The sequence below is a fragment of the Pteropus medius genome, unplaced genomic scaffold (genome assembly GCF_902729225.1).
Source record: "Pteropus medius unplaced genomic scaffold, Ma_sr-lr_union100, whole genome shotgun sequence".
In the NCBI taxonomy this organism is placed as follows: Eukaryota; Metazoa; Chordata; class Mammalia; order Chiroptera; family Pteropodidae; genus Pteropus; species Pteropus medius.
In genome coordinates, this window is record NW_024342473.1 from 20594933 (window position 1) to 20607915 (window position 12983).

Sequence of the window (12983 nt, forward strand, 5' to 3'; positions counted from 1 at the left end):
TTTATAGGATTTTCAGTATGTATATGTTGGTATGTTCGATGATGTTTGGTAAACCTCTGAAACTCTTTTTTCTTGGATTCTTTTTTCCTTCTCTGCTTTAGACTAGGTAATCTCAATTGATGTATCTTCAAATTGATTATTTCTTCTGGTAGTTCAAGCCTGCTCTTGAGCCCCTCTAGTAAGTATTACATTTTAGTTAGTATACTTTACAACTTCAGAATTTCTATTTACTTCTTTTTATAATATTTATCTTTATTGACATTCTCTATTTAGTAAGGAATTATTCTCATACTTTCTTTTAATTCTTTAGGCACAATTTCCTTTAGTTCTTTGACTATATTTATAATTGCTGATTTAAAGCCTTTGTCTAAGTTCAACATCTGGGCTTCCTCACTAATGATTTATATTGGTTGGTTTTTTCCCTGTGTATGGGAAAGTATTGGCCCTACTTTACTGTTTCTTTGTGTGTCTCATAAATTTTGTTGAAAACTAGACATTTAAAATAATATAATGTGGTTACTCTGGAGATCAGACTCCTTTCTGCTCTGAGAGTTTCTTGTTTTTGCTGTTTTTTGTATTATTGTTGCTGTCTGTTTGTTTAATGACATTCTGGGGTTAATTCTTTAAGGTCTGTATTCTTTGTTATGTGCAGTTACTGAAGTCTCTGTTCAGTTAACTTAGTGGTTAACTAATGGACAGAGAGTTTCTTAAATTCCTTGAACTACTTAGCCTCTCAGCTTTTTCTAAGGGACCTGTGTGTGTGTGTGTGTGTGTGTGTGTGTGTGTTGGGACATGTGCTTAATGCTCCTTTAGGCAGTTTACAACTCTGCCTTAGCCTGCACTTCATGCTTGAGAAGAGCTTCAAGGTCAGCCAGAGGTGAGAGATTAGGGCCTTTTCAAATATACCCTAAGCCTATGTACAGCTCTATTCATAAGCAGTAGATTCCAAGGAATATTTTGGAACTTTGCAAATCTCCCCATAGACACCTCATTTCCTATTTTTTTTCTTTAAGTTTTTTTCTTTTCTTTTTTAAGTTAGACTTCTGGTCACTCCAAATGATATTGCTGCCTTTGGTACCTGAGATGTTAAATACTTGCTACTGATTATTTTCAGCAATGCCCTAAGGATAAGATTATTTTCATAGAGCCAGCTCTGAGTCGGGTAAAATAAAGACAAGGCCTGAGAATGGAGCTTTACAAGGTGGCTTTCAGTTCTCTGGGGATGAGACTTTGCGGGAAGCTCCAAATCTGTTTTGCTTCCACTGCCTATGGCTGCTGTGCTGATGGTTTTCACAATTATCATAGTTATTCATCTATTGGTTTTCAAGACTACTGTGGAGGTGGGGAGAGGGGGATGAGAATAGAACAAGTTAAAACAGTACAAAACTTACTGTTTTTACTGATATTCAGAGTTATAAAGTTGATTTTGAGTTTTTGCCAGTGTTTTCATTGCTTTTATGGAGAAAGAGATTTTCAGAGTTCTTTCCTATAAAATTGTTTTAGAGTACTTTTTAAAGATGAGATAGGGAAAAGTCACAGAAAGATAATATTTCTTGAAATAAGTGACCTGAGGTAACTTTGAGGAAAGGTGAGCTGATTATTATTTTTATATAAATTATGTATTATTTATACATTTCATAATACATTTACAAAAATATATAATATATATGTATTAATGCAAATTATTACATTATCCAAAGACAATTATTTGGGATAAAATACAAATAAACTTGTATTCCAATGGGATTTTCTTTAGAAGTTCAGATGCTCAGGGAACATGTACTGAATAGGAAAGAGAGAAGAGTTCAGAAGCTGGTTTCAGAAGTTCTCTTTTTCTCTTATTTTGCTGTTTTAGGTGTACAGAGCCAATGGGCCAGATGGAGCCATTGGCAGAGGCCAGAGAATCCACCTTCAGTTGTGGGACACAGCAGGGCAGGAGAGGTATGAGATCTTCAGTTATGTATTTCATGCTGGAGGAAAGGAGAAAACAACTACACTTTCAATACCGTGACCGTGCACAGGAAAAGGCTAGCTGATTAGTCGATTTGCATCTGGATAAGACATGCTACCAAATTAGCAGGAAATCGATCAGTCTGAGATGATAATGGTGGCTTTATTTCATACAAGGTCAAAGAGAAAATGAATCCTTTTCTAAATGGACCATCTTACTTATGGATTTTTTTCTTTTTTTTTTTTTTTAAGGCTTGTGCACTTTTCTCAAATTACTTTTGCTATTTACTCAGCCACAAAAAAGCTACAGAGTTACATGCATTATTCCTACCTGATTGTTAAAACCTAGTGGAAAATCTGGTTGGAATTAACTCATATGATGAGAAGTTGCTTGACCAAAATAAGTTACGTGAAATATTGATGTAAAGTTGCTTTTAGTTAGTTAAGGCTTCTGTTTTCTCTCACGAATTCCTTGAAGGATTTTTTTTTAACTTTTTATTATGAAAAATTTCAGCATATACACAAAAGTAGAGAGCATAGTACAATGAACTCATGTACTCATTTCCTAGTTTTAACAGTCATCAAATTGTGGCCAGTCTTATTACCCTTTATTCCTGTTCACCTCTCCCCCAAATTCTTTTGAAGCAAATTCCAAATCAGATTATTTCATTCATAATTATTTTGGTATGTATCTTTAAAAGATAAGCATTGTTTTTATAAAAACATTAATTAGAAATATTTGAGAAAACTTAAAATAGCAGATTAGATGACATATTCATACCAGTATTTTCTTCCCTGTCAGTTGAAGGCTTTGCATAAAGGCAAAGTAAGAGGAAGCTGTTAGAATAAGAGAGAAGGGGAGACAGCAGCATAAGGCCTTGGGAGAGAGAGTACCAAGAAAGCACAGGGACTGAGTAAATACTACTCCCACCTTAAAGTCGAAGAAATTGCTTATCAATGATAAGAGACTCTGTAGAGATTAAAATTAAGAAGTCGTAATGGAACACATTGTAATGTCAAGTCAAGCCAAGCTTTCACAGGACAAGGAAAACACACAGCAAGCACCATCTCTTTTGGCCTTATTAATTCTTAATTGTACAATAAATTCTTGGATGAGACTAAAAGATCACAAGCTAGTTCTTGTCATCCCTGTCTAGCAGGCTGTCTAGCAGGCTGGGTGTTCAAATTGTATGATCTGTTAACACATTAACTTATATAAATGATAAATAACTGTCTTATATACTTTTGGAATATCATCATCTAATTTTTTTAAAAAAAATTTAATTTATACAGGCCTTTATTTTTAAGAATTCCAAGTATAACTTTTGATAATTACTGGCATTTTAATAAACTCCAGATATATTTTCAAATATTTATTTTTGCTCAAGATAGCTATTTACTATATTTTATAAGATACCCAGTCAATTGATTATACACATAATTTTATACTGTCAAAGGTATCATTTATAAAAGCATAATTGACTAAATTTTATGTAACTAAGAGCTATACAATGTATATGTAATATGAAGTTATTAGGAACAGTGGCACATTAAACATCTAATTTGTCATTGATTATCTATTGTAAGAGGTTGAGCGCACTGCTATAACTTTCTATTTTAGGAGTAGGACCATGGTTTAGCTGACCAGTCTGCTTTTACGTTCCTAGGTTTCGGAGCTTGACAACAGCGTTCTTCAGAGATGCCATGGGGTTTCTCCTGCTTTTTGATCTGACAAATGAGCAAAGTTTCCTCAATGTCAGAAACTGGATAAGTAAGTGTTATTTTCTCCCAGCCTCCTGCTCCCTATAATAAAATGCCCTCTTATATTCTACATTTGTCGTAAATTGTTTTGGGGGAAATCCTAGTACTATTTAAAATGGCATTTAAAAGAGCAAAGCTTTTAGTTTAATGACAAAGATAACTGAAATACTCAGCTATTCCTAGTCACGCTGACTTTGATTCGTTGACTACTTGCTATGCTCTAGGTATAAGGCAGTGCTTTCCATGTAATCTCTTTATTAGTCTTTTCCACATAGGGGACTCTTATCCCCATTTTATAGATGAGGATATAGAAGCATAGAGAAGTTAAATCATTTAGTATCTGCCAGCCTATTGTGTGCTATCAAGTTTTGTACCACCCCAGGATTTAAAACATATAATACACAGACATAAATACCTTTTGAAGGCTTAACGGATTATAACACTGGCTCCATGTCTCTATGTTTAGAGATCCCTTTTCTGCTTTTAGGGCCAGAGCATTTGCCAGGAGGACTCTGTCATGAACAACTCTAGAACTGCTTCAGCAAGTGGTTCCCAGCATATTATTTATAAACCTTCATTCCAAGAGATCCTAATCTCTTAAATGATTGGTAGTAGCCATTTTAAATCCTGCTACTTGACCAAATAATAGCTTGTATATGTATACTTTCCTCCGTTGGTTATATTAATGTAAACCTAGAGAATTTATTGGAGAATGTTGTGATGTTAAATTCTTAATATCCAAATCTTTAAAATGAAGATATTTAAAAAAAAAAAAAACTCCTACTTAAAAATTGCTTGGTGTTTTGGTATTATGAAAGGGTAATTGGCTGTGGTTTTGATAGCAGAAAACTTTAGTTTAAAAATATTTTTTTTGTCTATGGCCACGCTACGCTGAATAAATCTGATCCTCTCTGATCTTGGAAGCTAAGCAGGGTCAGGCCTGGTTAGTTCTTGGATGGGAGACCACCTAGGAAGAGCAGGTGCTGTAGGCATAAAAAATAAAAAAGTAAAGGATTGTAAGCTGACAAGGTCCTTGCAATCTGTGAGGTCAACCAAGGGTTGCCTCGCCTAAAAAATAAAAATATGAGTTTTTAAATAAATAATTTAGTGTAGTGCATTGTGATTTCCAAAGCATTTTCACACACTTGTATCTGATCCTCACAACCACCCTGTGAGGACATTCAGGTGGTGTGTCCCTATTTTAGGATGACACTGAGCCTTAGCAATAGACTTATTCAAGGGCAGGGAGATTTTGGCTTTCAGTTCAATGCCTTCTTTGCTCCTTCTCAACTAAGTTGATCCCTGAAAGTTGAAGAGCTATTTAATACTTTAAATATAATTTCCCCAAATTTAGTTATGCTTACTGGACTTCACTTAATTAAATGCCTGGCTGAGCTGACCTCAGCTGAATGATGGTGGCTATTTCTAGTGCTTTATCCTCAGCCCTTGCTCCTCATCCTCTCCTTTGGATCATCATCAGAACAAGTTTTTGGGCTTTCTTAAGGCTTTTCCTTATAAGGACCCTTGTTAGACATGTGCTCATAGAACTTGAGCATTGAAAGATCATCAACCCACTTCTTTTTCCATAGATAGAAAGGGAAACTCTGAGACATTATATAAATCTTGCCCATCTGGGTTTAATATATGTGAAATAATGTGTATGCATATATTTTGTTCTGTTTTCCTTATAGAGTAAAGAATCCTTACTGCCTAGTTAGGTAAATAAAACTTATACATATTGAAGATTTAATATATTCAATGAAAATGATCCTCCTCCTCCCCAATCCTGTTTTTTTTCTTTTTTATAAAGGTATAATATTCAGAGTTAGAGTTGTTAATAAATCTTAATTAGGAGTAAAAATGCCTGTTAGCATTTTGAGTATTATAGAGATCATTCATTTTTTCTTTTTAATTTAACATATAAATTTATCTAACTTATATAATCTAGATAAATCAGGAATATTCAACTAAATAATAGTTTAAAATATATACATATATATGTATGTGTATGTATACATGTAAATGCATATGTCTATCTATCTGTCTACCTATCCATCCATCCATCCATCCATCCATCCATCCATCCATCCTTGCACACACATGGTGCATACCAGAACAGAGACAGTGTTGTATTAAATAAGGAACTGACTCCTGGGCCCTGATGGCCCTGGGAAATGGATAGCTGGTGTTCACTCTCCCTCTGCTTCTCCAGAGCTGCCTCACATTCCCTTCTCTTTTGACTCGACATCTCTCTATGCCCTTTTGGGAAGGGTATAAGAGTCCAAAGGTGAGCCCCGCAGAGTTCAGGAGACTGAACAGAGAGCTGAGTTCTCTGGGCCTAAATATGAAATCTGAAAGGAATCGGGCAACGTCATCTTCACTCACCTGTCTTCCTGAAGCTCAGAGGATAAGCAAGTCATACCCATGGTCATTCCTTATCCAGTGGCAGAATATTTAGTAAGGAAATTTTAAAGTAGCCTAAATTTCTAAACTTTCTTCTGTCGCCTCACATAAATGGTATGGTACAAGAGCCTAACAGGGATGTATTTTATATGTTTTTGTAGTGTATATTTTGTAATATATATTTACATGTATATTTTTATTTCTATTATTCCCTTTGTTCAAAAAGCCCTCCTCACACTCGTGCCCATTTTTTAACTGATTAGAGTTCTACTTATTCTTTAAAATCTGAAAAAATATGGCCCCCATAAAGTTTCCTGTGATAACTTTAGTTGAATTAAATGTTTCCCCTCCTTTTAACTCCTATTACTTTTGTACTACTTTTAAGATCCTTATCACATAACACCTTGAGTTGTAGTTATTTATGTATGTGCCTTTTCTATTAGTGAGATTTTAAAAAAAGAATTGATTAATTTATTTTTTATATAACTCACATTCTTTGTCGAAAAATTAGGAAAAAAAAAAGAAAAATCACCAATAATCATACTTCCCAGACTCCCACAAATAAACGCTATTAAACATTGCTACTGGTAATAGTTACATAGCACTTATAAATGCTTCAATGCAGTGGTCCCCAACCTTTTTGGCACTAGAGAGTGGTGCTCCTATGAGAGAGAACCTAATGCCTGATGATCTGAGGTGGAACTGAGGTGGTGATGCTAGTGCTGGGGAGCGGCTGCAAATACAAATGAAGCTTTGTTCATTCACCTGCCACTCACCTCCTGCTGTGTGACCTGGTTCCTAACAGGCCACAGACTGTACTGGCCCACAGCCTGAGAGTTAGGGACCCTTGCTTTAATGTATTAACTTAGTGGTTCTCAAGTGTGAGTGTGCACCTGGATTACCTAGAGGGTTTGTTAAAACACAGATTCTGGGCCCCATACCCAGCATTACTGACTCAGTAGATATGGGGTGGGAACCTGAGAATTTATATTTCTAACACATTTGAAGGCTGCTGGTCTATGGACCTTACCTGAGGAGTCACTGAATTAACTCATTCAGTCCTCAATTTAACCTTATGAAGTAAGTACCTTTATTATCTCCACTTACAAATGGGAAAACTGAGACAAAGTACAGTCAAATCAGTTTCTCAAGGTGACACAGCTAGTAAATGGCAGAGCCAGGATTCAACCTTAGACACATTGGGTCCTGAACATGCTTATAACCATGACACTGGACATATAAAGTGTTAACAGAGCACAGAGCCACTCTGGAGACCAGAAAGGTTTCACAGTAGAGATAACTGAGAAGCAAGTCTTGAAGGAAGGGTGGGGAGTCTCTGAAGGAAGGTTGTGGTTGGGTATTCAAGGGTGTGGGGACAGCACTATGTAATGACTTGGAGAAAAGAAAAGGTATGGCAGTTATTAGAAACTACAGAGTTTGGTCTTGCCTGTATAGTTCTTGTTTCCTTGGTTGTCCCTTGAGGGCAAAGGTCAGTGCCTTGAAATTCTACACCAAGTCTCAGGCCTTCCTTAAAGCCCAGTAAATGCTTGCCACCTTGACTTTCTCTTGATAAGATATAATAAACATGACTTTGTAATGAGGAACTAAAATGTCAACACTTTTCTGGTTAACCACGATAAAAAAATAAATTAGGCCACGAACTTTGTGAAAGTTGGGCTTTATTTTCATTATGGAGTGTGATGAGTAAGAAATAATACTTTATTTTCCTTCTTTGGGAGATTAAACTATTTAGCTTAGTGAAGCTCTTTTGTTTGATTTAAATGCTTTTTAAAATTATGCCTATAATTTTCAGGTTTTCAGGCGAAAAGAAATTAAAACTGTGAAAGAGAATAAAAACTGTGGAATAAGAATCGTAGTCTGCTTTTTCTTGGTTCTGGTGACTAAATCATTAACTATTTATTCAGGGGTTTTGCTCTTCATTTAATTCTGTATCTTGTTTGTTTTAAATGAAATGATTTTGCCTTAGAATAATAGAAAAATATGAAAAATATTTCAGATAGAAATAGGTTAGTTTATAGGAAGACAATTTTTTAAAAAACATCGCTGCTGGAGAGGGAAAATGTATGATACATAGAGCTTTAAGATTAGCAATAAACACTAGGAAATCCTCCAAGTTTTTTTTCAGATGGCCTTCATAAAAAAGACTGCCACATGTTTTGAGTGTGTGCGTGTGAGTGTGTGTGTAAGTGTGTGAGTGTGTGTGTGAGTATGTAGGTGTACCTTTGGAGAGTTTGCGAAGTTTCCGATTCCTCTCTGACGTAAATAAGCTGGCGTATGTGTTTAAGGACAAGAGTAGTTTTACCTCTCTGTCTTATCCATTCAGCTTTACGGATTAGATTACTGATGCTTGGAAGCACTATATCAGTCCTTTATATCCCCTTACGGTTTTCAAAGCACTTTTGCATACACTTATATTATTGTTTACCTATAATAAATGATCTGATCTTATATTAACAGGCCAGCTACAAGTGCATGCATATTGTGAAAACCCAGATATAGTGTTATGTGGAAACAAAAGTGATCTGGAAGAACAGAGAGTAGTGAAGGAGGAGGAAGCCAGAGGACTTGCAGAGAAATATGGGTGAGTATTTTTGTGGAGAAATCTAAAGAAAACATTTCCAATTTACACATGAATGGATAACAAAAAAGACAAAAGCAAAAAGTTAAAATGCTCAGATATAGACCTTGGAAAGTGTCAAATACTCTGCATCTTAATATTATATGATAGTGGGAATCGTAGAAAAAGCATTGGGCTAGGGCCTTCTCAATCTCTTGGTGTTTGAAGAAAGGCCTCTCTAAGGGCACATGCCCTAATGGTGGGAGGCCCCCTTTCCAATGTGCAAGAAGGAGACCCCTGGGATAAGGAAACTCTATGTTCAGCAAGGAAACTTAAAAGCTAGTTCATATGTTACTACATACAAGAAGGCCTTATGGGCTTTGAAATTTCTATGCTGGGAGAGAAAAAACTGAATATCCTCTTTGGTTTAGGCTGTGTTTTTGTGGTGGAGAATTAACTAAATACTCTCTTCCTCTTTGAGATCTGAGAATAGGATCACAGTAACAGCAGCATTAACTCGACATGAAAAGAGGGGTCAGCTGCTGCTTATTATATGTCAAGGGCACCTCTCCAAAGGAATTTGTACTTTCTACTTCTATTACAATGAGAACTCAAATGTATGTGCATTACCCTAAATAAGCGGGAGGCAGCAAGTACGATTGAGAAGGAAGGGAAAGGAGAGTGGTGGTGGCGTGGAGTGGTATGGTATATGGGGCTGTCACTTGGCTAGTGGCCTTGGTTGTTAGGCAGAATCCAAGGAGGCCAGAGGAGGCCTTTTGTCTTTCATTGTGTGACCACTGCTTTGCTCTTTGGGCTGATGGTGGTTCAGAAAGTACTCAAGGATAGGATTCACATTGGAAAGGGAGCGGAAGGATAGGTTGGCCAAGTGGAAAAAAGCCAGAGTCTGGGGAGCTTCAAATACCAAGTTAGGAGAGTAGAATTGGTTTCTTGGGGATAGGGAGTTGCTGAAAGCCTTTGAACACGGAGGGATGCTCTGAGTACTTTCCCCGATCAGTCTGGGGGTTGTGGGTGGGTTGAAATGGAAGGAGGAAAGATTAAACACAGGGTGATTGCCGAGATCTGTGAAGTGGGTAGAGACTGGATTTGTGGAAAAGGACTAAATCAGAGAAAGTATGTACGGTGGGGCAGAACAGGATTTTATGTATTTATTTATTTTTCTCTTTTTTAGAATAAGATTTAAAAATTTTCTCAAGTCTAACTCACCAGGAAGGATGGGGGGCGGGGGTTGCCATCAACTATACTGGCTTACTTTGGCAAGGATTTGCAGTAGAGTGTGGAGGTTTTCGCTCAAGGGTAGGAGGTGTTGAATCACGTTGGAAGCACCTGGGGAGCTTTGGACAAATACTCCTGTCTAGGCCTTACCTTTGAGCTTCTGACATAATTGGTCTGGAGTGGTTTATCAGAAGTGGTTTATCAGGCAATGTTCAGTTGAATAAACATACTTACATATAAAGGGATTTTTTTTACAGGGATTTGACCTTATGCACTTGTAGGAGCTGGTTAAGCAGTCTCTGTAAGGTGTTGTTTTGAGTCTGATGTTGAAGCTGGATGTCCACAGGATGAGCAGTGAGGGAGGGAGATGGATTTAAAGTAGGAGAACAAGAAGCAGCCAGGACCCGTAATGATGGACCGAACCCCATATCGGTCATTACTGCTGTTGACTCGGATGATGAGGATGTCCTACAGCAGGCCGGGCCCCTTTCACAGAGCTAAATACATACACCTGGCCCAGGAGTCGGAGAAGCTGAAGGAGGATCTTGGGGAAGGTGGAGCAAGTACAGGTCTGGTTGCTGACTTATGCCAACGAGATGACCCAGCAGATGAGTGACAGTGTATGAGAGCTACAGAATGGTTACTGCTTCACTTGCCTCCTCCAAATCTCCCCCAAATCTATCTTGAAGTCCACCCTGACTGGAAAGGAAATTCTAGGAAATGTTCAACCTAGCCGAGTTGAGATATTACAAACCCACCACAGATGGGGCCTAGGCATTGATATTTTTTGAAAGCTCTCCATGTGATTTTCATGTTCAGTGGAACCACTGACTGAGATGATTCTGAGGCGGAGGCTGATAAAGCCCCACAGGCGATTCTCATATGCTCCCTCCTCCCCTGAGAGGCATTCCTGTATGTAGTGGGAGGGATCAAATACCACAGAGAATACTGAAGTGTTGAAGCTGGGAACTATGTTGCAAGGGGGTGAGGAGGAAGTAAGTAATGAAGCAATGGAAACCATGGACCTAGACCATGCTTTTGGTAAGTTGTGTTAGTAGTAAAGGCCAAAAAAGTAAGGCAGCCAGTAGAGTTAGCTAGATCAAACAAGCATATTTTTAAGTATTGAGGGAGAGTCAGGATTGACTTTTTCCTCCTCTGGGCTGCTTCAGACCTTTGCTTGTTTCCTCCACTCCAATTCTCAGGATTCCACATCCTGCCTTGTATCAAAGAGCCTGCCTTTGCCTTCTGACTATATGGGGACTCTGGGGATACAAGAATTGTCTTACATCTGTGCTCAGATCACAGGTCTGGGGAGTATTTTACAGAGAGACTCAATCTAAAGTTTCTGGATTGAGTTAAAATGAGGAGAGAATAATTAGCAGATAAGGTAATTGAAACTATTAGAGAAGAATGGAAAGGGATGGGAACAGAATTCCCTTAAGATTTAAGATGTATAAAATATAGTTCTGTGGGCCGTTTGGCAGTCTCAGAGGAAAATACGATGGAACAATTTGGTTCACTGAATATCACAAAATTGACTTATAAGTTTAATGATTATTTTTATGGAAATCATTTCATTCTTAATAATCATAATATTTTCATTGGTTGCACATGCACTAAAGGACTATGTTAGTCAGTTGATTCATGCACTAACAGCCAGAAAATAGTATGGTTTATGGCATATCTTCATATCATTTGTATGATATTTGATAAATTTGTATTTTTGTTACTATTCGCACTACCTTCTATGCTCAATTCATAAAAATGGATCATTGGTTCACAAGTGATTCTCTGAAATATGCATACATTTGGACAATGAAAGTGTCTCAGAAGAACTTTGCAAACCTAATAAAAAACATGTTACACTGCAAATGTGGAATATAAATCTGTGTGTACTGGGACAAGTAAATCTGAGAATGAGGACTTCGTGTGGCAGCCCAAAAATGGAAAAGGCAAATTGGGTGCATGATGATGAATATCAGAACATTTATTTTTAGTAGACTAAGAATCCATTTACCCCAAATTCCCTATAATATATATATATTTTTTTGCTATAAAATTTGGATAAATTGTAACATGACATTCCTATGATTTTTTTTTGTAAGCCAATCAAGTTTTTCTAGAATAAATACAAAATGATGCTTCCAGTATGTTATACTGGATAATATTGCCAATGAAATCAGAGAAGAAAACAAAGCAGAGATGTGTTCAAATTTGTACTCCTAGTCAAAACCTACAATTCATACTGTTGCTGAAACACCTTTAGAAATAGCTATAAAGCCAGTGACAAAGACATTAGAAAAGAAAGCAGAATGCAGCATCACCAACATTCCTCGTTTAGATGATACTGTTGGATCTCAGACTGTAGTGTGCATCACTTGAACAATGGGGCTCGCAATTTCTGGTTCAATAGATCTGGGGTGGAGCCCACAGGATTATATTTCTAACTGGCTTCCAGATGCTGCTGCTGCTGCTGGTGGTTGAGGAAAGCACTTTGAGAACCACCAGTGCAGATGCCAAGGTACTAAAAGATGTGTGTGCTGGCAGATATTTTCCTTGACAGTATAGCTGGACAAAACCAGTTAAGCACAGAATATGAAGCAGTTGTCTGTGCCATGCATGAGTGAGGGTAACGTGCTCAATGACTTATCATTGGAAAATCCATGCTAACGAGAAAAAGGATTTTTTTTTCTCGCATAGTTAATTGCATCAACTCTGATATAGACTGGGAAAAGGACACTGAGATTGCTACTGAGGAAGTTCCAGCCACAAATGGGCAGGCAAGGACTTTGTAACAATGGTCGCACCTAAATGCCCTCGCATACTCTGCTTTATTTACAGAGGACGGCTGGTGATCATTATAAGCCCTTTGTTCTCGATTCACAGCTGAGAGAAATAGAGAAAATTGTGACCACAATAAAAGCATAATTGAGTGTATGTATTTCATGTGCTATGCAAAGAAATGGACAGCAAATTTTAAAAAACAGATATAATTGACATAACATTGTATTCATTTTAATTGTACAACTAATGATTTCATATGTGTATACATTGCAAA

General features: G+C 37.1%; 1 protein-coding gene and 1 pseudogene across 2 annotated transcripts in view; both read left to right on the forward strand.

The window, feature by feature from the left end:
• RAB27A (RAB27A, member RAS oncogene family) overlaps window positions 1–12983 on the forward strand; it is a 66020-nt gene that overhangs the window by 46015 nt on the left and 7022 nt on the right. For both annotated transcript variants that reach the window (XM_039865541.1, XM_039865542.1), the window contains 3 exons: window positions 1856–1941; window positions 3618–3721; window positions 8593–8716. In XM_039865541.1, coding sequence (XP_039721475.1) covers window positions 1856–1941; window positions 3618–3721; window positions 8593–8716 — 314 coding nt within the window. The remainder of the gene's footprint in view (window positions 1–1855; window positions 1942–3617; window positions 3722–8592; window positions 8717–12983) is intronic.
• On the forward strand, window positions 4585–4703 carry LOC120604720 (uncharacterized; annotated as a pseudogene).